The sequence below is a fragment of the Aotus nancymaae genome, unplaced genomic scaffold (assembly GCF_030222135.1).
Source record: "Aotus nancymaae isolate 86718 unplaced genomic scaffold, 86718_ANA_hifiasm-v0.15.2.pri h1tg000012l, whole genome shotgun sequence".
In the NCBI taxonomy this organism is placed as follows: domain Eukaryota; kingdom Metazoa; phylum Chordata; class Mammalia; order Primates; family Aotidae; genus Aotus; species Aotus nancymaae.
The window spans coordinates 49,193,964-49,217,326 of record NW_026988423.1 but is presented as its reverse complement, the minus strand read 5'-3'; the positions used below and the strand labels follow the sequence as shown (position 1 = coordinate 49,217,326).

The following is a 23,363-nucleotide window of genomic DNA, read 5'->3' as shown; positions in this document are numbered from 1 at the left end:
GGGGATCCCGAACCCTTCCCTCTGAGAACCTCAGGGTACCCCGGAGAAGGAGGGTGCTTTCCCAAGGGGTGGCCGGGGACGGGGCCCTGCGCACTGGCCAGCTCCTTACATCCCCAGACCTCAGGGGCTTAGGCCTACCGCCGCTGGACCCTCCCACCTGCCCTGGGGCCCCCTCACCTGCATGCCCAGCTTCACCTCATGGCACAGCAGCTGCACCAGCGGCTGGTAGCAGCTGGAGGGCAGCACCGTCTCATCCCGCAGCCGCACCTCCAGCTGCAAGGAGCCCAGGTTGCCCCTGGAATGGGCAGCTTGTGACCTCTCCACCGGGGACCCAGGCCACCCTGGGCCGCACCCCTCCCACGGCCTCCCGTCTTTCTCCCTTGGGGCCAGCCTCCCGTCTCTCTGCTCATGCCCTCCATCTGGGTGCCCTGCACAGCTCTGCCTCCGGGCTCTGCCCGGCTATTTATGTTCTCTTTCTGGAAAGCCCTTCCTGCCTCTGCATTCATGGCACCTCTATTCGTCTTCAAGGTCTGGCTCCCTGCCGCCTCCAAGCTTGGGTATGTGGGGCTCCGGCCTTGAATCTATATGCTCCCAGATGGTGTACACTTTACAGGGGAAGCAAATCCCTGACACTCATAACAAACTAATAGGGAAACTGAGGCTCGAGCTGGTTCAGCAGCAACTTGCCACATTAGATCCAGCTTCCAAGCTTCCCTGTTCTGACAGGGAAGGTCAGAACAGGGGAGGGTGTGAACCAAGGCATGGCATCCTCTAAGGCCCTCACTACCCCTGCTCAGCACAAGCCTCATGCACAGTATAAGTATTAAGAAGGGTCCCTGAGCCTGGCTTGGTGGCTCACACCTGTAATCCCAGCACTTTGGGAGGCCAAGGTGGGCGGATCACTTGAGGTCAGGAGTTCGAGATCAGCCTGGCCAACATGGCAAAGCCTCGTTTCTACTAAAAATAAAGTTCAAAAATGGCCTGGCACAGTGGCTCATGCCTGTAATCCTAGCACTTTGGGAGGCATAAGCGGGTGGATCATCTGAGGTTGGGAGTCTGAGACCAGCCTGGCCAATATGGGGAAACCCCGTTTCTACTAAAAATACAAAATTAGCTGCATGTGGTGGCCCATGCCTGTAATCCCTGCTACTCAGGAGGCTGAGGCAGGAGAATCACTTGAATCTGGGAGGTGGAGATTGTGGTGAGCCAAGATCGCACCACTGCACTCCAGCCTGGGCAACAAGAGCAAAACTGCTTCTCACAAAGAAAAGAAAAAAGCTAGCCAGGCGTGGCGGCAGGTGCGTGTAATCCCAGCTACTTGGGAGACCGAGGTGAGACAGGAGAATCACTTCAACCCGGGAAGCAGAGGTTGCAGTGAGCCAAGATTGCACCACCGTACTCCAGCCTGACTCTGTCTCAAAAAAAAAAAAAAAAAAGAAAATGGGCTTTGGTTGGCTCTATGGAAATGCCTCGGTGCTGACATGCAGCCGACCACCTGCCGCTACCCTGTTAAGAATGGGAATGGGGGAAAGAGGGGTCTGGGGCCTTCCACAGGGACACAAAGCTGAACCATCAAGGGCTTCCTAGACAGACTGCCAAATTTAGCAAAACGACAACCCAAGACACTCAGTTAAATGTGAATATTTTATTTACTTATTAAGTATTTTTTTAGAGATGAGGTCTTGCTATGTTGCCCAGGCCGGTCTTGAACTCCTGGGCTCAAGTGATCCTCCTGCCTTGGCCTCCCAAAGTGCTGAAATTACAGGCATGAGCCACCACGTGCCTGGCCTAAATTTGAATATTTTTTGTATAGGTATGTCTCAAATAGTACATAGTCCTTTTTTTTTTTTTTGAGACTGAGTCTTGCTCTGTCACCCAGCTAGAGTGCAGCAGCATGATCTCGGCTCACTGCAACCTCTGCCTCCTGGGTTCAAGCGATTCTCCTGCCTCAGCCTCCCAAATAGGTGGGATTACAGACACCTGCCCCCACACCCAGCTAATTTTTGTATTTTTGGTAGAGACAGGGTTTCACCATGTTGGCCAGGCTGGTCTTGAACTCCTGACCTCATGTGAGCCACCCTCCTCAGCCTCCCGAAGTGCTGGGATTACAGATGTGAGCCACCGCGCCCGGCCTTTTTTTTTTTTTGAAACAGGGTCTTGCTCTGTCACCTAGACTGAAGTGCAGAAGTGATCATAGCTCACTGTAGCCTCCACCTTCTGGGTGCAAGCAATCCTCCCACCTCAGTGCCACGGGTAGCTAGAACCACAGGAATGTACCACCATGCCCAGCTAATTTTTTATTTCTTTGTAGAGACGAAGCCTCACTTTCTTGCCCAGGCTGGTCTCAAACTCCTGGCCTCAAGTGATCCTCCCACCTCGGCCTCCCAGAGCTGGGATTACAGGCATGAGCCACCGCTCCTGGCCAAGGGTGTCCTGTCTTTTATCTGGAAACCATATTCCTGGAGAATCTTGGGGAGGGAATTAGAGCTGTGGCTCAGGGACACGGACTCTGGAGACTTGAACCCTGGTCTGAAGTCTGCAGGGAAATTGTCAAAGTGTCTGAGCACTTGTTTTAGAAACTTCCAGAAGGCAGAAAGCAGGAGACCTATAACCTGTGAGCTAAGAAGACAGAGCTGGCCAGGTGCGGTGGCTCATGCCTGTAATCCCAGCATTTTGGGAGGCCGAGGCAGGTGGATCACTTGAGGTCAAGTGTTTGAAACCAGCCTGGCCAACATGGTGAAACCTTGTCTATACTAAAAATATAAAAATTAGCCGGGCATAGTGGTGGGCACCTGTAATCCCAGCTAATCGGGAGGCTGAAGCAGGAGAATCACTGGAGGTTGCAGTGAGCAGAGATTGCGCCATTGTATTCCAGCCTGGGCAACAGAGCAAGACTCCGTCTCAAAAAAAAAAAAAAAAAAAAAAAAACATGGAGCTGAGTGCGGGACTGTGGGACAGTGGAGCCCAGCCTGGATGAGAAGGATGCTGGCCTAGTGGGCAGGGGCTGAGGGAACCCTGGACCTGCATCTCCTGACCTCTCACCCCTGAGCAGCCCACCTGCCCTGCCTGCCTGTAGCCAATTCCCCACTCTCAGCCCCACCCCAGCCCCTCGCACTTACTCGTCGCGCCGCCGGCTCTTGGACTGGTCGGGCTGCAGCCGGAACCAGCCCTCCTCCTGCTGGGCTGCCCACAGTCTCTGGACATCAATCACCACCTGGGGACACAGTGGAAGTCATCCTGGAGCTGGGACACTTAGGTCTCCTCCTTGCCAACTACTGTTCTTAGTGGGGAGGGGTCCCTCCAAGGGTCCCTGAGGGCCAGTGGCTGTGGGGAGAAGTTGCTGGTTCTGGTAGACGGGGTGGGGGCGTGGGGGGCGGGCAGTCCCAGGCACTTCCTGAGTGTCCCTCTCTGGGGAAGCTGGAAGGAGATCTCTGAGTGTGGGGTGGCTGCAATGGAGCCAGGTGCTGGGGGACAGCAGGTGCAGCCTGCGGGGAGTGGGTGCTCACTTTGCCCAGGAAGTCGTTTCGGCTGACGAGATCCCAGTCCCAGGCCTCCACACACAGCGCCTCTGCGGCCCCCTCCTCCAGCTCAAACTCAAACGTCTCATTCCAGCGTGGGTAGCATGACTTCTTCACGACCTGCCCAGAGCGGGGTGGGAGGGGGTTAGGCTGATGCCACCGGACTCCCCAGGCTGGGCAGAAGGCGGAGCTGCCTCAGACACCGCCCCCGTCCCCGCAGCCTCCCTGCCTTGGAGGCTCTGCCACATCAGGGGTTAAAATGTCATGTCCGAGCTCCCACACATTTCTCAGATAGGGAGAATTGAGGCCCAGGGTAGGGAAGAGACGTATCCAAGGCCACGCAGCAAAACAGTAGTGACTGTGTGGATGAGGTGTGCAGGGAACACTTCCACACTGCTGGTGGGAATGTGAACTAGAACCAGCACTATAGAAAACAGTGTGGAGATTCCTTAAGTAACTAAAAGTAGGACTACCACTTCATTCAGCAGTCCCCCTGCTGGGTATCTCTCTACCCAGAGGAAAAGATGCGAATACGAAAAAGATACTTACACATGCATGTTTATAACAGAATGATTTGCAATTGCAAAACTGTGAAACCAACTCAAATGCTCATCAATCAACAAGTGGATAAAGAAACCACAGTATGTGTGTGTATATATATGAGATGGAATACTACTCAGTCATGAAAAAGGAATGAATTAATGGCATTCACAGCAACCTGGATGGGACTGGAGACTATTATTCTAAGTGAAGTCACTCAGGCATGGAAAACAAAACATCACATGTTCTCACTCATAAGTGGGAGCTAAGCTATGAGGATGCAAAGGCGTTAAGAATGACACAGTGGACTTCGGGGACTCGGGAGAAACGGTGGGAGGGGGTGAGGAATAAAAGGCTACAAATTGAGAGCAGTGTACAGTGCGCAGGTGACGGGTGCACCAAAATCTCAGAAATCACCACTGAAGAACTTACTCATGAAACCAAACACCACCTGCTCTCCAATAACCTATGGAAACAAAAAATTCAAACGAACAAACAAACAAACAAAAAACACAGGGCTGGGCGAGGTGCCTCATGCCTGTAATCCCAGCACTTTGGGAGGCCAAGGCGGGAGGATTGCTTGAGGCCAGGAGTTCGAGGCCAGCCTGACTAACATGGTGAAACCCCATCTCTACTAAAAATACAGAAAATTAGCCGGGTGTGGTGGCGTGTGCCTGTAATCCCAGCTACTCAGGAGGTTGAGGCAGGAGAATCGCTTAAACCCGGGAGGCAGAGGCTGCAGTGAGCCGAGATTGCACCACTGCACTCCAGCCTGGGTGACAGAGCGGGACTCTGCCTCAAAAAACAAACAAACAAACAAAAAACCACAAAACACAAAACAAAAACAGTAACGACTCCTCTGAGAAGCCAGACGTTGGTGCTTTCCTGCCCAGAAATGAGCGCCCCCCGACCCTGGATGTTTCCTGTGGGTGGGGAAGGCAGCATGGGTGTTCCCAGATAAATGCTACTCCAGCTGTCTCAATCCCCACCTTACCCCCCAGCATGGCCAGGAGTGAGAGGAGTTGGCACCAGAGGGGCTGGGACCTATTACGTCCCCTTAGACAGGTCGCCCCCTTCCCTGGGCCTCCTCCGTAAGACTGTGACTCCCAATCTGTTCCCCCAGGTGACGGTGAGCAGCTGGTGCTGAGGTGAGCAATGGGGGCGTGGCTGGCAGGTCCCCGAGCCTCCTGCCCCTTCCCTGCCCTCTGGCCTCCTCACCGAGGTCTCCTGTGTCCGGCCCTTGTAGCGCACTCGGACGAAGGGGTCAGATGCACCATTGCGGTCCTTTGGGGCCAGATCCCTGGTGGGGGTGGAGGAAGAGAGGATCATCTACTTGTCCCCTGAGCCCCCCTCCCCCACTTGTCACCACCATTATGTAACCACAACGGGCCAAAAGGCCTGGGCACATTCCGTTCCTGGCAAGCTGACTGTGGACAGTGAGCCTCTCCCCTTCCTGGGCCCTATTCCCACAGCCACCTCCCCACGGTCGCCCATGTGGCCAAGAATCCCCCAAGGTGGAGGCTGTGGCTCCTTCCTACCAGGCAGCTGCAAGCCAGTGGCTGCACCTCGCTCTGAGAGGGGTTCCAGGGGGCCGGTGTGAGTGCCGCCAGGGAACTGCTGGGGCCATGTGCCCGGCCCTCTGTTCCCAGGGCTGCCCTGAGCCTCGTTTCCTCATCAGGAAAACGGAAAAGCTAATCGCTACTGAGCTCAGCTTAGGGAGAGAGTGCGCTTCTGGAAAACCTGCCCCAGTAATGTCACCCTACTTGGTGGAGGGGTGAGGTGCAGCCCTGATAAGCAGCCCTTTCCTCTCCCCCACAGACGGGTCTTTACACAGCCCAAGTCTAGTCACAGTACCCCAGCATTTTTTTTTTTTGAGATGAAGTCTCGCTCTGCCACCCAGGCTGGAGTGCAAAGGTGTAATCTTGGCTCACTGCAACCTCCGCCTCCCAGTTACAAGCTATATTCTGGCCTCAGCCTCCCAGGTAGCTGGGATTACAGCTGCCCACCACCAGGCCTGGCTAATTTTTGTATTTTTAGTAGAGACAGGTTTCACCAGGTTGGCCAGGCTGGTCTCAAACTCCTGACCTTAGGTGATCCACCTACCACCTACCTCGACCTCCCAAAGTGGTGGGATTACAGGAGTGAGCCATCACGCTCAGCTGCCCCCCGCCCACCGTTTTTTTCTTTTTTTGAGACAGGGTCTTGCTCTGTTGCCCAGGCTGGAGTGCAGTGGTACAATCATAGCTCACTGCAGCCTCTACCTCCTGGACTCAAGCGATCCTCCTACCTCAGCCTCCCAAGTAGCTGGGACTGTAGGTGTGCACTACCATGCCTGGCTTATTTTTAAATTTTTTTTTGTAGAGACAGGATCTTGCTATGTTGCCCAGGCTGGTCTCAAATTCCTGGCCTCAAGAGATCCTTCCACCTCTGCTTCCCAAAGCACTGGGATTACTGGCATGAGCCACTGCACCCTGCCAATATCCCCCACTTAGAACTCTTTATGGAAGCGGGGCACGGTGGCACGTGCCTGTAGTCCCAGCTATTTGGGAGGCTGAGGTGGGAGGATCGCTTGAGCCTAGGAGTTCTGGGCTGTAGTGCACTATGCCGATCGGGTGTCTGCACTAAGTTCGGCATCAATATGGTGACCTCCTAGGAGCAGGGGACCGCTAGGTTGCCTAAGGAGGGGTGAACTGGCCCAGGTCAGAAACAGAGCAGGTTAAAACTCCCGTGCTGATCAGTAGTGGGATCGCGCCTGTGAATAGCCACTGCACTCCAGCCTGGGCAACATAGCGAGACCCCGTTTCTAAAAAAATAAAATATAAAATATAAATTAAAAAAAAAGAACTCTTTATGGAAGAACACCAAAGCCCACTCATCTTTGACATTTTAAACTTCTCGAGCCTGCCTTTCTTTCCCCCTCAAAAACTATCTAATAAAACCCCAAGGTTGAGGCCAGGCACAGTGGCTCACACCCGTAATCCCAGCACTTTGGGAAGCTGAGGCGGGCGGATCACCTGAGGTCAGGAGTTGGAGACCAGCCTGGCCAACATGGTGAAACTCCGTCTCTACTAAAAATACAAAAGAATTAACTGGGCATGGTGGCATACACCTGTAGTCCCAGTTACTCAGGAGGCTGAGGCAGGAGATCACTCAAACCCCGGGAGGCGGAGGTTGCAGTAAGCCTAGAAAACGCCACGGCGCTCCAGCCTGGATGACCGAGCAAGATTCTCTCAAAACAAACAAACAAAAAAACCCCCAAGGTTTTATTGAAATATTGAGAATCTGCCAGAAAAAATAAAGAGGACATGTTCTTTCTTCCTCTGGAGCAAATGGACCTTCTTAGGCTGACTTGGGATTCCAGCAAGAGTCTCATTGCTGAGGACAATGGGGACAAGTCCCCTCACTGTAAGAGAGGCCTGGAGATTCCTCTCCCTTGCTAGGACTCTCTAAGAGAAGACCAGCCACTGTGGCCCCAGAGGATGGGAGAGAGAAGACGCCTGGAGAGAGGGGAGGGCCAAGGAGACATGCTTCTATGCCTTCCATCTTTGTGGGTGACGATGGGTGCCTGGGAGAAGCAGTCCTGAGGTCCCAGAGCCCAGGCGTGTGTGTGAGCGTGTGCACACGTGTGCATGCCTGTCCCCCAGACAGCCTGGTGCCCGGCAAGGATAAGGATGGAGGAAGTGGATGACTGGGGGTGGGGTTGGGAGAATGAATGGGGGGCGCCAGAGAGTGAGCGAGTGTGAGGGCGTGGCTGAGGCTCAGCCTAAGCCCAGCCATTTTTCCATTCATTTCTATTTTCCCAGGACAGAAAATAACTCCCGGGTGAGCAACGTGAGCATCATCTGACCCACGCCCCTCTTCTGCCCAAGAGAAGTCTTCCTGTTAGGCTGACCTCCCAAGAGTCAGGGTCACACTGGCTCCATAGGGGCTGCCTGGCTGGGGGCCACCCTCCCGTCCCACGGTCAGGGAGCGACTACAGGGAGGTGAGTTTGGTGCTGAAAAGGAAGGCATCTCTCACGGACAGAGTGTGACTCACACTCAGGCCCAGACGAGAGTGCAGCATGCAGCTAAAAATACCCCGGGGTGGGGCAGTGGCCCTGTCACAGGTGACTCAGGCTCATGGAACCGTCTAAGCCACCGTCCCTCCTTGAGGGAACCCTCATTTTGCCCATCGGGAGATTTTTATTTTTTTTTTTTTGAGACAGAGTTTCGCTCTTGTTACCCAGGCTGGAGTGCAATGGCGCGATCTCGGCTCACTGCAACCTCCGCCTCCCGGGTTCAGGCAATTCTCCTGCCTCAGCCTCCTGAGTAGCTGGGATTACAGGCACGCGCCACTATGCCCAGCTAATTTTTTGTATTTTTAGTAGAGACGGGGTTTCACCATGTTGACCAGGATGGTCTCGATCTCTTGACCTTGTGATCCACCCGCCTCGGCCTCCCAAAGTGCTGGGATTACAGGCTTGAGCCACCGCGCCCGGCCTCCATCGGGAGATTTTTAGCAATTCTTTTTGCACTCCAATGCCACAAGGGACCCACTTACCCCCCCACACCCACCAGGCCAAGTTGACACTGGGGTTAAAGGTAGAGAAGCTGGCACTGGGGCACTGGGGCTGTGTGATCAGAGTTTGGGGTCCCTCACCTATACCCCCTACTCCATTCCTCTGTGATGGCTCAAGCTTCTCCATGAGAACATTAGCTTTTCCCTTAAAGGACATATCCCCTTGAGTGGAAATCACCCAGGAAACATCTCCAAGTCCAGAAAACCTCCCCAGACCCTCTTTTTTTTTTTCTTTTTGAGATGGAGTTTCACTTTTGTTGCCCAGGCTGGAGTGCAATGGCACAATCTCGGCTGACTGCAACCTTTGGCTCCGGGTTCAAGCGATTCTCATGTCTCAGCCTCCCAAGGAGCTGGGATTACAGGCGTCCGCCACCACACCCGGCTGATTTTTTGCATTTTTAGTAGGGACGGGGTTTCACCTTGTTGGCCAGGCTGGTCTCCAACTCCCGACCTCAGGTGATCCACTCGCCTTGGCCTCCCAAAGTGCTGAGATTACAGGCATGAGCCACCTCACCTGGCCTTTTTTTTTTTTTTTTTCCAGATGGAGTCTCACTTGTTGCCCAGGCCAGAGTGCAGTGGCTCGATCTCCGCTCGCTGCAACCTCTGCTGCCCAAGGTCAAGACTCCTGTCTCAGCCTCCCAAGTAGCTGGGATTACAGGCATGCATCACCATGCCCAGCTAATTTTTGTATTTTTAGTAGAGACAGAGTCTCACCATGTTGGTCAGGCTGGTCTTGAACTCCTGGCCTCAGGTGATCCACCCACCTTGGCTTCCCAAAGTGCTGGGATTACAGGCGTCAGACATTGCCTGGTGAAGCCCTTGCTTGAGAGCAGGCTTTGATGGGAAGTGACCGGCTCTGGGACCAGGAGGAGGAGGTGGGGTGAGGGGAGGCTCAGCTTCCTCAATGGGTTTCTCTAGTTGCAGGGGACCCACTGCCTGCCCCCCAGGCCCCCGAGTCTCACCTGGCCTCCAGCACAGAGCAGCGAAGCCGGCGGGCCCGGGCCCCTGGCAGCACTTCCAGCCGCAGGTGGATCTCGCCCTGCACCTCCTCATCGGGGTCAACCTCCATCAGGTGGGTCCACCCGCTGAAACCTGTGGGGTCAGCTCAGCCAGGGACCCGGCCCTGAACCCCACACACCCCTCACCCTCAGCCCCCACCAGGCACCTCCATAAGCCCCTGGGAATCCCCTAAGCACCCATGAAGCAGGGGCTGGTATCCCCAGTGACAGATGGGGAAACTGAGGCTCAGCAGATGAACAACAGTGGTTGGAAGAGCTGGGATTAGAATCTAAGTCAGTATGACCTGGGGCCTGCACCTTCACTATCAGGCCATTTTGTTGTTGTTGTTTTTAGAGACAGGATCTTGCTCTGTTGTCCAGGCAGGAGTGCAGTGATGAGATCTCAGTTCATTGCAGCTTCCGCCTCCTGGGTTCGAGTGATTCTCCTGCCTCAGCCTCCCAAGTAGCTGGGATTACAGGCATGCACTACCACGTCTGGCTAATTTTTTTTTTCTTTTTTGAGATAGAGTCTCACTCTGTTGCCAGACTGGAATGCAGTGGCACGAACTTGGCTGACTGCAACCTCCGCCCCCGGGTTCGAGCCATTCTCCTGCCTCAGCCTCCTGAGTAGGTGGGACTACAGGACTATGTCCAGCTAATTTTTGTATTTTTAGTAGAGACGGGGTTTCACCATGTTGGGTAGGATGGTCTTGATCTCTTGACCTCATCATCTGCCCACCTTGGCCTCCCAAAGTGCGGGGATTACAGGCCTGAGCCACAGCACCCGGCCTAAGTTTTGTATTTTTAGTAGAGACGTGGTTTCGCCATGTTGGCCAGGCTTGAACTCCTGGCCTCAAGTGATCCACCCACCTCAGCTTCCCAAAATGCAAGAATTATAGGCGTGAGCCACTTCGTCTGGCCTACATTTAAAAATGTTTTGTTCGGATCCAAGTCATGGCACCAGAAAAAAAAAAAAATTAAAAAAATAAAAAATAAAAAATAAAAATTTTTTATTAAGATGGAGTCTTGCTATGTTGCCCAGGCTGGTCTCGAACTCCTGGCCTCAAGTGATCTGCCCACCTCAGCCTCCCAAAATGCTGGGATTACAGGGGTGAGCCATGAGCCTGGCCTACATTTTAAATTTTTTTATTAAGATGGAGTCTTGCCAGGAGGACATTGCAAGGTCACACCCTTCATAGGCATAAAAAGAAGTAGTTGCAAGAAAATAATTTCATCATCCCGCCAGGACTCATAGCTAAGATAGTTATTATATACTACACATAAACAAACAAACTTGCATTAGACAGATACCTATAAAAGAAACATACAAACATGTTGTCTATTACTGGCCATTCTAGGTTAATTTATTTTAGAATTAAAGTAGATTTGTTAAAATATAAAAAAAATGGAGTCTTGCACTAGCCTGGCAAACATGGGTGAAACCCCGTCTCTACTAAAATTACAAAAATTAGCTGGGCATGGTGGCACACACCTGTAATCCCAGCTACTTGGGAGGCTGAGGCAGGGGAATTGCTTGAACCCAGGAGGCAGAGGTTGCAGTGAGCTGAGATCATACTATTGCACTCCAGCCTGCGTGACAGAACAAGACTCCATCTCGAAAAAAAAAAAAAAAAAAGACAAAGATAGAGTTTTGCTATGTTGCCCAGGCTGGTCTCAAACTCCTGACCTCAAGCAATCCTTCCACCTCAGCTTCCCAAGGTGCTGGGATTATAAGTGTGGGCCATGGTATCAGCCAGATTCCCCATCTTTTTTTTCTTTTTTTCCTGAGAAGGAATCTCGCTCTGTCGCCCAGGCTGGCATGCAGTGCGCGATCTTGGCTCACTGCAACCTCCACTTCCCGCATTCAAGTGATTCTCCTGCCTCAGGCTCCTGAGTAGCTAGGATTACAGGCACGTGCCACAACACCGTGCTAAGTTTTATATTTTTAGTAGAGATGGCATTTCACCATGTTGATCAGGCTGGTCTCGAACTCCTGACCTCGTGATCCACCCAGCTTGGCCTCCCAAAGCGCTGAGATTATAGGTGTGAGCCACGGTGCCTGGCCCAGACTCCCCATCTTAAAACTGAAGGAGAGTGGCTTTCCCCTAGGGTTGCTGGGAGGAGGATCTGAGGCCCGGATGGGGAAGCTACAAGGGACTCCGAGGAATGGCCTCACTGAGGCCACTAGACCCCAGAAAGGCTGGCTAAGGCTGCAGGTGGGAGAGGCCTCTGGCCTGGCAGGGGCTAAGAGGCCCCATGAGTCAGCAGAACGTGCCTCCTTCCTGCCCCCACGCCTGGCCCAGCCTCATAGACAGGAGCAGGTGTGTTCAGGGGAAGCCGGTGAGCGGGACACAAAAGTTCCAATGGCAGAGCCCATGGCATCTAAGAACTGGTTTGAACTCTCAGAGAAGCCCAGAGAAGGCAAGAGCTGCCCAAGGTCACAAACAGTGAGGCTGCCACACGGCTGACCCCTCAAAATAACGTCTGGGCAGAGCATGGTGGCTCTCGCCTGTAATCTTAGCACTTGAGGGAGGCCAAGGCGGGAGGATTCATCGAAGTCAGGAGTTCAAGACCAGCCTGGGCAACAGAGTGAGACTCCCCACCCATCTCCATTTTTTTTTTTTTTTTGAGAGAGTCTCACTCTGTCACCCAGGCTGGAGTGCAATGGCATGATCTCAGCTCACTGCAACCTCCAACTACGAGGTTCAAGCGATTCTCCTGCCTCAGCCTCCCAAGTAGCTGGGATTACAGGCAAGCGCCACCAAGCCTGGCTAATTTTTATGTTTAGTAGAGACAGGGTTTCACCATGTTGGCCAGGCTGGTCTCGAACTCCTGGCCTCAGGTGATCCACCCGCCTCGGCCTCCCAAAGTGCTGGGATTATAGGCGTGAGCCACCATGCCCGGCCTCTGATTTTTTTACTATGCAAAAATTTTAAAAAGTAACACAAAACAATGTCTGCATCCCAGAAGTAATTCAAAGGGATCTCCAGCTTGGACCAGCTCTGGGCCAATCCTTCAGACTTAGGACACAGTGGTACTGGGGCCCAGGTTGAGGGGACCCCATGGGTTACAGAAGGAGCTGGCCCGATTGGGAGAAGGGGTCTCTACACTTCAGCAATGGAGTGTAAGGAGGCCCCTTCTCCTGCCAGCGGAAGCCTCAGATTCCACCCTTAGCCGCCCCTCTTTGTCCTAGGGAAGAGGCAGTGACAACTAGGCTTGGAGACACAATGTAAAACAGGTCAGGGGTGCCGGATGTGGCTCTGGCTTCTGGGGAGAGTAGAAATGGCTTTCCCTGAGCAGGAGATCAGACGGAGCCTAGAAGGGAGGTCTCTGAGTGGGAGGGAGGCCAGGAACTGGGCAGACCAGTGTGGGAGGGAAAGGGAGCATCTTACCCTTAGGGTGAGAGGCCAGGGTGTCTCTTGTAAGGCAGACCTTCCCGATAACGTCGTCCCGACTAGAGGGGGGAGATGGAGCCAGAGCTGGGCATGGCTTCGGTACCTTCCTTCTTGGAGCCCAGCACCCACCTCCCACCAAGTTCAGGGCCCCCCAGGGTGGGGGCAGGGTGGTGGACATGGCCATCATTTGCAGGGTAACTCAATGGACCTGGACCTGTGGCCTTTCTGTAGACCATGGACTCTGGCCCCTCTGAGGGGACCGATAGGTTTCTCCCATGCCCACACATGCCAAGCTCATGCTCTCTGGGTGTCCATTTCACATGTCACACCTGCATGCACATGTATAGTCCATGCACACCTGCGCCTGCATGCTTGCACACACACATGTGTGACATGGCGTGTGCGACGTGGCACATGCACCATGAAGCCACGCACTCAAGCCTTTCGCCCTCCCAGGCCCCCAGGCTCTGCCTCCCTCCAGGCTGCAAAGACGATGCAAAAAAGGACCCAGGAGTCCTGGCGGTGGAATGGACCAGGGAGCAGTCAGATGGCCAGGTCTGGGTCCCAGCTGGAGAGGGGTCACCCACCTGAGGGCATCCTCATCCATGACGTAGAAGGCCACAGCGTGGAAGGTGGGTGGCAAATGCACTTGGTACTCCTCACCCCAGAAGGGGCACAGGGTCTTCCACACGGTGGCCGTCCTGCAGAAGAGAACCCTCAGCACGTGCCCAGGCCACCCTCAGGCCCTGGGCTGGAACCTTCCTTGTATGTCCCCCCGACCCCTGTAACCACGGACTCTGCTACAGATGTGATTTACCTGTACCACGCCCTACCATCCACCGCCAATCACTAACCCTGACCTTCCTCTCTGCCCTGGACGGGGCACAGGGCTGCCTCTCTCTGGCTGTTATTTATTTACTTATGAGACAAAGTTTCGCTCTTGTTGCCCAGCCTGGAGTGCAGTGGTGTGATTTCAGCTCACTGCAATCTCCGCCTCCCAGGTCCAAGTGATTCTCTTGCCTCATCTTCCAGAGTACCTGGGATTATAGGCACCCGCCACCACGCCCAGCTAATTTTGTATTTTTAATAGAGACGGGGTTTCTCCATGTTGGTCAGGCTGGTCTCAAACTCCCAATCTCAGGTGATCCGCCCACCTTGGCCACCAAAAGGGATGGGATTACAGGTGTGAGCCACTGTGCTCAGCGTATTTATTTTACTTTAATTTTTTTGAGATGGAGTCTTGCTCTGCGACCCAGGTGGGAGTGCAATGGTATCATCTTAGCTCACTGCAACCTCCGCCTCCCAGGTTCAACTAATTCTCCTGCCTCAGCCTCCTGGGTAGCTGGGATTACAGACACCCATCACCACGCCCAACTAATTTTTGTAGTTTTAGTAGAGACAGGGTTTTGCTGTGTTGGTCAAGCTGCTCTCGAACTCCTGACCTCAGGTGATCCACCTGCCTCAGTTTCCCAAAGTGCTGGGATTACAGGCATGAGCCACTGTGCCCAGCCTCTCCAGCTGTTTTACATTTGGGGAAACTGAGTCCACAGCTGGCAGCCGCTGGCTTCACTCAGGTCACAGGATAGCTGCTTCAGGGCGGCTGCAGAACCTGGCCTCCCAGCTCCACCCAGCTCTGGCCAAACCCCCGTGGATCAGAGCCTTCAACTCATGGCACTCAGTGGGTTAGTGGGTGGCGGGATGCTGAAGACCCCAAGGAACCAGATGAAAGCTCAGAGGACCCCCCCCATGCCAACCACTTCTCAGGCAGGTCATCTGAACTCAGGCCTGTTTCCCTGTCTGTATTGAGAGCCTCAGAGCCATTACACCCCTCTCCCTCTTGCTGTGTGGTTTGCAGACCCTCAAGAAAGACTGGGAGGTGGGGAAGGACTGGGAATCTAGTGGCCTTGGCTACAAGTAGGCCATGGGCACTCAGGTGGGCAGAACAGCAGGGCAGTGCTGCCATGAACTTGGAAGCAGGAGCCTGAGTGAAGGAGGGGAGGGGACAGCAAAGACCCTGTCCAGAGATCATGGAGACCACGGAGGAAGGGACATCCCAGGGAAGCGGCTCTTCGGGGTGCAGTCTCAGTGAATAATCACTGTGGTACTCTCAGGGGACAGTCCCCACGTTAGTACCAAGACCAGGGAGGGGAAGGGAGCTCAGGCTCAGGCGGCCAGACTTGGGCTCCGGTGTGGCTCTGCCACTTACTAGGCATGTGACCTTGGGCAGGTTAGTTAGTCTCCCTGAGCCTCAGTTTCCTTGTCTGTAAAGGGGGTATAATGACATCGTATCTCGCTAATTGCAAAAACTAAACGGGCTGGAAAAGGGCTGGCTCCACAAACGAGAGCTGCTGTTACAAATCGTCAGCATCAGTCTCTCCCGGAGATTGTGATGACTGAAAAGACGAAGAGTACGGTGAGAAGCCCCTGGCCAGGCCAGTTTCCGGAAGGTCTTTCTCACCTCCTAGCTGGGGTGTCAGGGCAAGGTGGGGATCCCAGGCAGGGGATCAGGTGCTCCAAGCTCCCTCCCATCTCCGTACAAAATTCACAACAAGATTCACAGCCCTTTGCGGGGAAAGCGGAGCGTCCCTCGTTCCTGGGGTGGGGGCGGTACCTGATGATGGGCTCATTGTCCACCTTCACGATGCAGTAGGGGTCGCTGCTGCCGGTGCTGCAAGACAGACGGGCAGGGGCGGGGCTGGAGGGCGGGACGGGGGCGGGGCATCGCGCCACGCCCCTCCCTCTGCCCGGCCCCTGGGGAGGAGTGCGGGGAAGAGAGCGGAGGCTGAGTCTCCGGGTCTAGGGCTGGAGACCGCAGGCTCCTCGGGCCAAACACGGGCTGCTGCCCTCAGCCCGGGAGCGGATGGTGAGGGAAAGGCAGGAACCCGCACCAGGGCTCCCCTTTCTTGGGCAGGAGTGGGAGTAGGTGGAGGGAGAGCTGTGGGGGAGGGATGGGGAGTGGGGAGAGACAGGGATGGGGAGGGAGAGGAAGAAGATAGAGGGAGGGGAGGAGGCGGGGGGAGAAACTGGGAGAGCAGAGGGAGGAGCAGAGAGGGAAAGGGATGGATAGGGAGGGGAGGGAGAGGGAAAAGGAGACAGAGGGAGGGGGATGAGAGGGAGGAGGAGAGAGAGGGAGCCGAGTAAGAGGGAAGGGGGTGATAGGGAGGGGGAGAGAGACGGGAGAGTAACAGGAGGGAGTTAAGAGGGAGGGGCAGACTGAGTGAGGGGTGAGAAGGAGGGGGAGAGAGTGGGAGGGGGAGAGAGGGAGGGGGAGAGAGAGGGAGGGGGAGAGAGGGAGGGGGAGAGAGAGGGAGGGGGAGAGAGGGAGGGGGAGAGAGGGAGGGGGAGAGAGAAGGAGGAGAGTAAGAGGGAGGGGGAAACTGAATGAGGGAGTTAAGAGGGAGAGGGATACTGAGTGAGGGATACTGAGGGAGGGGGAAGATACAGGGAGGAGAGGGAGAGGGACAAAGGGAGAGGGTACTGAAACCTCCTGTTCCTCCTGCAGGGGATAGAATGTTCCTCCTTTCTATGCCCTCTACCCCATCCCTGCCTCCCCCAAAACAGCTCCAAGCAACTGCCCCAGGCAAGCTCCTGCCACCCCTGCCTTCCACACCGAAGTCTAGCCCCTTACTCTCCCTGGATGCTCCTGCCCTCCCAGACACTGCTGTCCCTCCTGCCCAGTCTGCCCTCAGCCCTGCTAGGGCCCTCCCTTGCCCCGGGGTGGGACAGGCTCACACTGCCTGCCCACTTCATCCACATTGGTAGTGATCAGCTGCCTCCTACCTGCTCCGGGAGCTACCTGGGGCCAGGGCCTTACAGAGCTTGGCACACGACAGGCAGCCCCTGAGTGTCTGCCGAATGTACAGACGAATGAATAAACTGATGAGTGAATAAATGAATAAATGAATAAATGTAACAGCTATCTGGGGAAAGAGGGACGGGAGAAGGCAAACCCGTGGTCAGTTCTAGGGGTCTCAGGTTGTTGGGGGGCTCCTGGAGTTGGGAGAGGCCTCCAGCCAGGCCTAGGGCTGGCACTGTGTAAAAGTGGGTGAGTGAGAGCTGTCTCTACAGCTCTTCCTCCACTGGGTGTCCATAAAAAGGAAGTATATTTCTATGGTGGAGGGTGGGAAATTCCAAGCTCTGCTTCCCTTCTCAAAAGGGGCTCTTCCGGCAGAGGAAGGCACTTGGGGCAAATGGCTCCAGAAGCTCTCTGGACACAGACAGGAAATGTCTGCTGAGACTCAGTTTTCCTACCTATAAAATGGGAAGTGTAACCCCAGCTCACAAGGGAGCCTCCCTGGGTCCTGAGACCATATGAGAAGGTGTTGGAGGTGCTCAGTGAGTGTTAGCACCGCCTGCAACTCTGCTGTAACCTCCCCCTGCCGGCATTCGAGAGCCCCTTCCTCCTGGCCAGGCGCGGGGTGGCTCATGCATGTAATCCCCGCACTTTGAGAGGCTGAGGAGGGCAGATCACATGAGACCAGGAGTTTGAGACCAGCCTGGCCAACATGGTGAAACCCCATCCTACTAAAAATACAAAAATTAGCTGGGTGTGGTGGTGCACACCTGAAATCCCAGCTACTGGGGAGGCTGAGGCAGGAGAATCGTTTGAACCCCAGAGGTGGAAGGTTGCAGTGAGCCAAGGTGGTACCATTGCACTCCAGCCTGGGCAACAGAGCAAGATTCTGTCTCAAAAACAAACAAATAAATAAATAAAATAAAGAGCCTCCTCCTCCAGGGAGCCCCCTGTGAATACCCTAGCTTGCATCCCACCAAACCAATGCCAGGGCACTACAGGTGTTAAGCAATCAGACCCCTGGGCACCTCAGGTGCTGGGCTGGGCTGCAGGACCCAGGAGCATTACAAGGAGCTCCGAGGAGGCAGGGAGAGGTCAGTGCTGGCTGAGGCAAGACGGGACCTCTCTGGACTGTCCCCCACTACTGGGCTGCTTCTGCTTCCAAAGGCCTGGAAGCATGACCCGAACCCTGGTGTGCAAGGACTGTGGAGAGCTGGGTGGCCGGATCAGAGGGGCAGGAAGAGGACAGTCTTGAGAGCGGGCTGAGGCCAGATTTAAGGACCCAGGCCCAACCATGGTCCCCAGTGGGCTTCTGGGACCCGTGCCCTGCCCAGTTCCTTCTGCGCTGGCTAGTGAGGCCCCTAGGCTGCCAGCCTCTCTCACTTCTTCTTCCCCAAGCCAGTCGCCACTGGCCCCATCTGGCTACTTTCGGGGCCTCTATATTTAGGGCCTTGGCAGTTTCTAGGCTGTGGAAGGGGGAGGATCAGGGAAAACCCTGAAATAGCCTTGGGCCAGTCCCCAGGGCCACTTGGTGTGGGAGGCAGTGGGTCACTGGTCATCATGAGACTTGCTCATGCCTAGGTACGTGGGGATAGAGGACAGTGGGAAGAGGCGGCAGAAACGGGCAGGCTCTGAGAGCTACCAGTGATGAGGAATGCAGCTGTGTTCCGTACTCTTTAGAGGAATACAAACTCATTACTAGAAGTGGCAGGGAGGCAGCTGGCAGCTGTGTGAGGATAGCTCCCTCCTTGGAACCGTCTCAGTCAGGATGAGCCATTATGAGAAGTGGTGAGCTCCCTGTCCTCGGAAGTATGCAAGCCCTGGCTGTAGGGGATGCTGCTCAGAAGATAGGCGGGGCGCTCGTGAGGCACAGTGAAACTCCAGTACTCAGTGAGGGCCTCCTGTGATCTCCAAACCCCTGCCCAACTCTGCAGCCAAATGCTTTGCATAGGATTTCCGAGGCTCAGTCCCACTGAGCCCAGCTGCAAGCTTGCAGCTGTGGGCAGGCTTGGATTCTTGGCCTGTCGGCAGCAGACAAAGGCAATCTGAATCCTCACTTCTCTACCTGCCCTCTATATCAACTTGGCAAACGACTTTCACTTTCTGAGCCTCAGTTTCCCCATGTGGAAACTGAGGAAGTCTACTTTATAAAGCTAAGAAGAGGATTAAGTGGGGGAAGTTCTCAACACCTCTTATTCTCCCCTACTATGGACCCAGGGCACCAGGAATGCCAGGATGAATGAGTCACGGTCCCTGCCCTCACAGTCAGCTGGGACAGCACTTGGCAGCGGCACTGCCTCACCAGGGGTTTCCTCTTGCCACTCAAAGTGCTGGGCGGAGGGGTGAAACCAGGAGCCAGGAACTCTGCCCAAGGGTAGCAGGGAAAGCCCTGGAGAGGAGAAGTTTGAGAGGGGTCCTGAAGGATGAATAGGAGTTTTCTGGAGGACTGAAGAGGAGTGCTTGAAGGCAGAAGTCCCCACACGTGGGTGAAGGCAGAGATGTGAAGGGTAGTAGCCCACAGTGAGGGACTGAGTTTATGGGATGGTTTAAAAGGCGGCTGACAGGTCAGAGCTGTGTATGTCAGACACAGGGGAAGATAGGGAAGTTGCAAAGGGGATGTGAGTAGGGCAGGCAGAGGGGCAGGGTGAGGAGGGAGATTCCAAGGCACCCCTCCCCTGTAGATGAAATCCCTTTGCCCAGAGGCAAAGCACTGGCAGCCAGGCCCCTGGCTTCTTCGTGGGCACAGCCCAAGAGCTTCGCTGCCCTGGGCTGGTGAGAGCCTGGAGCCAGGCACTAGGGCCAGCTGCTGTGGGGATGAGGAGGGAGGCAACAGACGGAGGGGCTGCTCCTCCCAGCCGCCACCAGCCAGAAGAGGCCAAGATGACCTAGTTCCTAATGCCAGTGATGGTGGGGGTGGGGTGGGAGGGTGCTTAAAGGCTAGGCCTGGAGGCTGAGACCCTTCTCAGAGCTCCTCTGCCTCCCAGACCACAGACCTCACTGCCAGCTTCTGCCCCACCTCCCTCCAAGCCTCCAAGGGCAGAAACCCACCTAGGGATGCCCAACCCCTCCCTTCCCCATTGTCATGGCAACTGCTGAGCTGGGCCTCATCAGACCCAGGGGGCCTGGAACTGGCACTGCTCTCGGTGGTGGCGCGCTAAGAGTGCTGGGAAGCTCACAGGGGCCACCATACATATGTTCGAGCGGAGCGCCTGCCCCCACCCTGCTCCACCCCCTCGCCCACGCTGGCCACTTCTCTGCATCCAGGAGCCCGGGGTGCCTGAGGAGGAGCCCCAGGGGTGGGGAACTGCAGCCCTGCACTGCAGACTTTGGACTCTGTTTCCTCTGGGATCCCCTCTCCCCCTCCCACCCTCCTCCTCCAGGCAGCCAGTGCCCCTCCACCTTTGAGCTTTCCCCTTCTTCCTCTAGAGGGATTTCAACCCCTAGTTTAAAGAGGGGAAACTGAGGCTCTAGGAGCAGGGAGCTGCCTAAAGCCTGCACATGAGGAAGGTGGTGGCAAGGCCAAGATGGGGGGCCCAGGGGCAGGCAGCTCAGCCCTGAGAAGGGTAGGACAAGGGGCCCCTGAAGCCTCCCCAAATCTAGCCAGGGACCAGGGGAATCCCCAGATGTCAGCGCCTGTTCGAAGCCCTAGACTCAAGGCCCTGCTCTGCCAGCCACTTGGAGCCAGCATTTCACGTCTCTGATCCTCAGTTTCCTCATCTGTAAAGTGGAACGGAGAGTACTACCTTGCGGGGTGGTTGCGAGGATTAACGGGATGGCTCAGGTGTAAAGCCTGAGGCACAAGCGACAGTTACTACCCTCCTTCCCTCCTCCACCGTCTTGCACCAGTCCTGGCCTCCTGACCTGTTCTCACTTTTCATGCCAGTCTCTCCTACCCAAGTGCACAGCAGGAAGCCCGGGGACAGCCCCTGGGCCCCAACATGTGCTTCAGGTGCACACTCCGGGGCATTAAGGGCTCTGGAACTACTGAGGAAGACCCTGCCTTTGCAGGGGGGCCTCCCATCCCCTCCAACAGTACCCCGGGGGCAGACCACCAAGTCGTCTCCCCTGGCATGTCACCCGGCTCCAGCTCCGGTCCTATCAAAGCCCCTTCCCCTGGTGAGCCGCGGATCGCTGACAGATTCCCGCCCCCTCCCCAGTTCCCAGCCCCCCCACCCCCGCCTTCGGTGACACTCGTCCCCCTCTTGTCACCCCCTGTCTGGTGCTCGCAGCAAATGTCACTGTCCCCATTTTCCCCGCCGATCCCCCACCGCGGCCGCACTCCCGCACCCTCTCCGCTGCGCTAATTGTGGGTGGACCCCGGAAAGGTCAGGCGTCCTGGGGGTCAGCGCCCCTCCCCGGAAAGTTGGGGCTCCAACCCCCGGCCACTCTCACATGTCCTTGGCGGGCAGGTTCTTTCCCTCCACGATGCGGATGGACAGCGAGCTGCGCTTGGCCATCGCGGGGTCCCGGCTCGCGGGGAGCCAGACACCGGGGTCCCGGACTGCGGGCGGCGGGCGCTGGACTGGGCGCCGCGGGGGGCGGGCCGGGCAGGGAGGTGGGGGCGGGGCGGAGGGGGCGGGACTTCGCTGCCACTCCACTCACCCCGCCCCCGCCCCACGTGCGCGGGACACTGCGCCCGAACCGGCCAATCCGCGGCTGGGGTTCCCAGGGACGGGGCGGGGCCGGCCCAGGCCGCAGCGCTGACTGGCCGCCTGGAGCGTGAGGGGCGGAGCCTGCGAGGAGGCGCTGACGCCCGGCGGGGTGCGGGAGCTGTGGCGCAAGGGGGGCGCCCCCTGGAGGCGCGGGTGGGGGATCCTGTCCGCGTGGCCTGGGCCGCGGGTGCGTGTGGGCGGCGGGCGCGTGTGGGCGGCGGGCGTGGTCCGAGCGCGAGTACCAAGGAGCACCGGGGGATGGGGGGGTGACTCTGTGAGCTGGGGACACGAGGGCCTGGGGGGGTGGCGCGTGCAGGGAGTGGAGACACATTCCCATCGCGCCGGGACCACCGGGCTCTAGCGCGTGGCAGGCCCTGCGTGGATGGATGTGAGTTGAATGAATGAGCGTTCGGACGAACGTAGCCAACAACAGGAGTGTTTATATCACAACCATCTGGACCCAGGAGACAGAGAGAGCCCGGGCAGCTCAGAGGTTTTGGAAATTGGCATTTGAGTCTGAGAGACCTGTTACTGTTTTGATTTTTTGTGCACCTGCTTGGGAGGAGCGGCTTTCTCAATTGTCACCTTATTTACTCCTCCTGCGTCCTCCCCAGTGGGAACGTGGATGAGGTTCACAGTGGGAAGATTTCCTGTTGGAGGTCAGGAGGTCACCCAGGTGGCGCGGGGTGGGGCCGGGTTTGCCAGGCTTGGCCTTCCATCTACTCCGTGATGACAGGCCTTTCCACTGCGGCGAGATCCTTCTCACAGATTCTGTCCAGGGTGAAGTTTCTAGAATTATCCATCTTCATGGTTCAGTCTTGGGGCCCTGCTCAGCAGTGACTGGCCCTGGGCAGCTAATTCCCCGGAGGGCACTGTACCAAGCCTGACCACAGAACTGGGTCGGGACCCAGCTCCACCACTCACTCCCTTGCTGGGTGATCCTGGGCGGCTTCCTGGGCTTCTATGAGCTGGTTCAGTTTCATCGACTGCAGAGAAGGGGGTGACAGCAGTAACACCTGCCTGAAGTACACAGGAGATACTGTGTGTGTGTGGGGGGGTGTCTAGCACAGATTCCAATTTCCCGTATATCATTTTCATATTGTTATTTGTATGGTACATGCACATTTTATCAAATTCAAGAGATACTAGCCAGATGTGGTGGCTCACACTTGTAATCCCAGCACTTTGGGAGGCAGAGGTGGGCGGATCACCTGAGGTCAGGAGTTGGAGACCAGCCTGGCCAGCACAGTGAAACCCCATCTCAACTAAAAATACAAAAATGACCTGGGCATGGTGGTGGGTGCCTGTAATCCCAGGTACTTGGGAGTCTGAGGCAGGAGAATCACTTGAACCTGGGAGAGGGAGGTTGCAGTGAGCTGAGCTCGAGCCCCTGGGTAAAGGAGTGAGACCCTGTCTCAAAAAACAGAAAACAAAGTATACAGGAGATATTGGGTGTGGGGGATGTCTAGCACAGATTCTAGTTTCTGTTATATTGTTTCCTTTATTTATTTATTTATTTTGAGATGGAGTCTAGCTCTGTGGCCCAGGCTGGAGTGCAGTGGCACGATCTTGGCTCACTGCAACCTCCGCCTCCTGGGTTCAAGTGATTCTCCTGCCTCAGCCTCCCGAGTAGCTGGGACTACAGGTGTGTGCCCCCATGTCTGGCTAATTTTTTGTATTTTTATTAGAGACAGGAGTTCACCTTGTTAGCCAGGATGGTCTTGATCTCCTGATCCACCTGCCTCGGCCTTCCAAAGTGCTGGGATTACAGGCATGAGCCTCTGTGCCTGGCCCCTTCTTTTCCTGTTTTGTTATTTGTATGGTGCATGCACACTTGATCAAATTGAAAAGATACTGAAAGTTTGCAGTGATTAAAAAGAAAAGTAAGTTTCACTACCCACACAAATTC

The 23,363-nt window shown here is 55.7% G+C and overlaps 1 protein-coding gene across 2 annotated transcripts in view; it reads right to left on the bottom strand.

The window, feature by feature from the left end:
- The window catches only part of RASA4B (RAS p21 protein activator 4B), a 39,045-nt gene extending 17,766 nt beyond the window's left edge, over positions 1 to 21,279 (bottom strand). For both annotated transcript variants that reach the window (XM_064375695.1, XM_064375694.1), the window contains exons 1-9: positions 21,195 to 21,279; positions 15,621 to 15,677; positions 13,597 to 13,710; positions 13,007 to 13,068; positions 9,579 to 9,708; positions 5,277 to 5,358; positions 3,507 to 3,638; positions 3,120 to 3,214; positions 178 to 295 (exon numbers count right to left, since the gene is read on the bottom strand). In XM_064375695.1, coding sequence (XP_064231765.1) covers positions 178 to 295; positions 3,120 to 3,214; positions 3,507 to 3,638; positions 5,277 to 5,358; positions 9,579 to 9,708; positions 13,007 to 13,068; positions 13,597 to 13,710; positions 15,621 to 15,677; positions 21,195 to 21,259 — 855 coding nt within the window. In that variant the 5' untranslated portion in view covers positions 21,260 to 21,279. The remainder of the gene's footprint in view (positions 1 to 177; positions 296 to 3,119; positions 3,215 to 3,506; positions 3,639 to 5,276; positions 5,359 to 9,578; positions 9,709 to 13,006; positions 13,069 to 13,596; positions 13,711 to 15,620; positions 15,678 to 21,194) is intronic.
- Positions 21,280 to 23,363: the final 2,084 nt, after the last annotated feature.